Below are 1,136 nucleotides of genomic sequence, written 5' to 3' on the forward strand. Positions count from 1 at the left end.
CCCCCCCTTTTCCCCTTTTCTCTCTTCTTAGTTTATGGATGAAAAAAGTATAGATGCCATATGGTCATATAAATCTCAGTGGCATATAAATCATAAATCAATTTGCATTATTGTTGTGAAAATGCTCTTATTGATAACTTGAAAAATGTCTCATTTCTACAGAAAACGGTGATGCATCAAAAGCAGAGTTCATTGCATATTTCACCGAGGTAAGTACGAGTATGAGGTGCTATAATCTTATTGTTCTTGAGAAGATTTCATCAGACTGGAATATGATTTTGATTAAATAAAGAATACTACCCCCCCCCCACCCGAAAAGAAAATTGATCTACCCACTTTCTTTTCGAACTGATTGAGCTAGGGTGCACCATTCGGTCATTGTGAGGGTCACAATGGGGTCGCAATTACAGTCGAAGCTGCTCTAACGGCCAGCTCTTTAAGACAATCACCTGAACAGACGGCCACTTCCATGGCCTCCCTTGAGTATTTAAAAAAATATTATAATGACGTTCTGTAAGGCAACCACCTCGTTACCTTAGAATGACAAAGTTCTATCTGCTCAGTACCTAGTTTTGAGAAATTCAATGTCAACGATTTTGAGTTTTGCACAATGCCAAGCTTTTTTTAATACAATTCTTTGAATAATATCTTGATAACGACTACGGATAATCTCACGATTTTGATAGAGCAGATAGAATGGTTTTTGATCTCATTCTCTTAATAACTCAAAACGGCTAAAAACGTCAGATAGAACTTTGTAATCCTAAAGTACGGTAGCAACCTGTCTAATTTCTTTTACCGATAGTTTGATGACATGTTCAGACGTTCAGACGGTCTCCTTGTTTCGTTCTTTCAGCAAAATAAGAGAGCTTCCGGTGTGATTATCCAGCACGAAGATTTGACAGGGAGGCCCAGAGCAGGCGATGGCGCCACTTCCTTGACCTTGAGGGTCAGCCTCCTTGGCACCTCTCTACTTTTGTACTGTCTGCTAACTCGGCCTTGAACTAGTTATGAACATTTATTTTTTACATTTCTTTTTTTTAAAATGGTTTTATGAGTGTTATTAACTGCTGTTTACGTGGAGGGTAAAATTTTCTCCCCCCCCCCTTTCTCTCTCTCTCTCTCTACTAAAACAC

The 1,136-nt window shown here is 38.8% G+C and overlaps 1 protein-coding gene across 1 annotated transcript in view; it reads left to right on the forward strand.

Annotated features, from left to right (window-relative positions):
- Positions 1–1,101, forward strand: part of LOC101846958 — a gene marked incomplete in the record, with an annotated part of 21,484 nt that extends 20,383 nt beyond the window's left edge. The window contains 2 exon segments of the mRNA XM_013081846.1: positions 163–209; positions 857–1,101. Coding sequence (XP_012937300.1) covers positions 163–209; positions 857–1,003 — 194 coding nt within the window.
- Positions 1,102–1,136: the final 35 nt, after the last annotated feature.

This window comes from Aplysia californica, unplaced genomic scaffold (assembly GCF_000002075.1).
Source record: "Aplysia californica isolate F4 #8 unplaced genomic scaffold, AplCal3.0 scaffold00148, whole genome shotgun sequence".
Classification (NCBI taxonomy): domain Eukaryota; kingdom Metazoa; phylum Mollusca; class Gastropoda; order Aplysiida; family Aplysiidae; genus Aplysia; species Aplysia californica.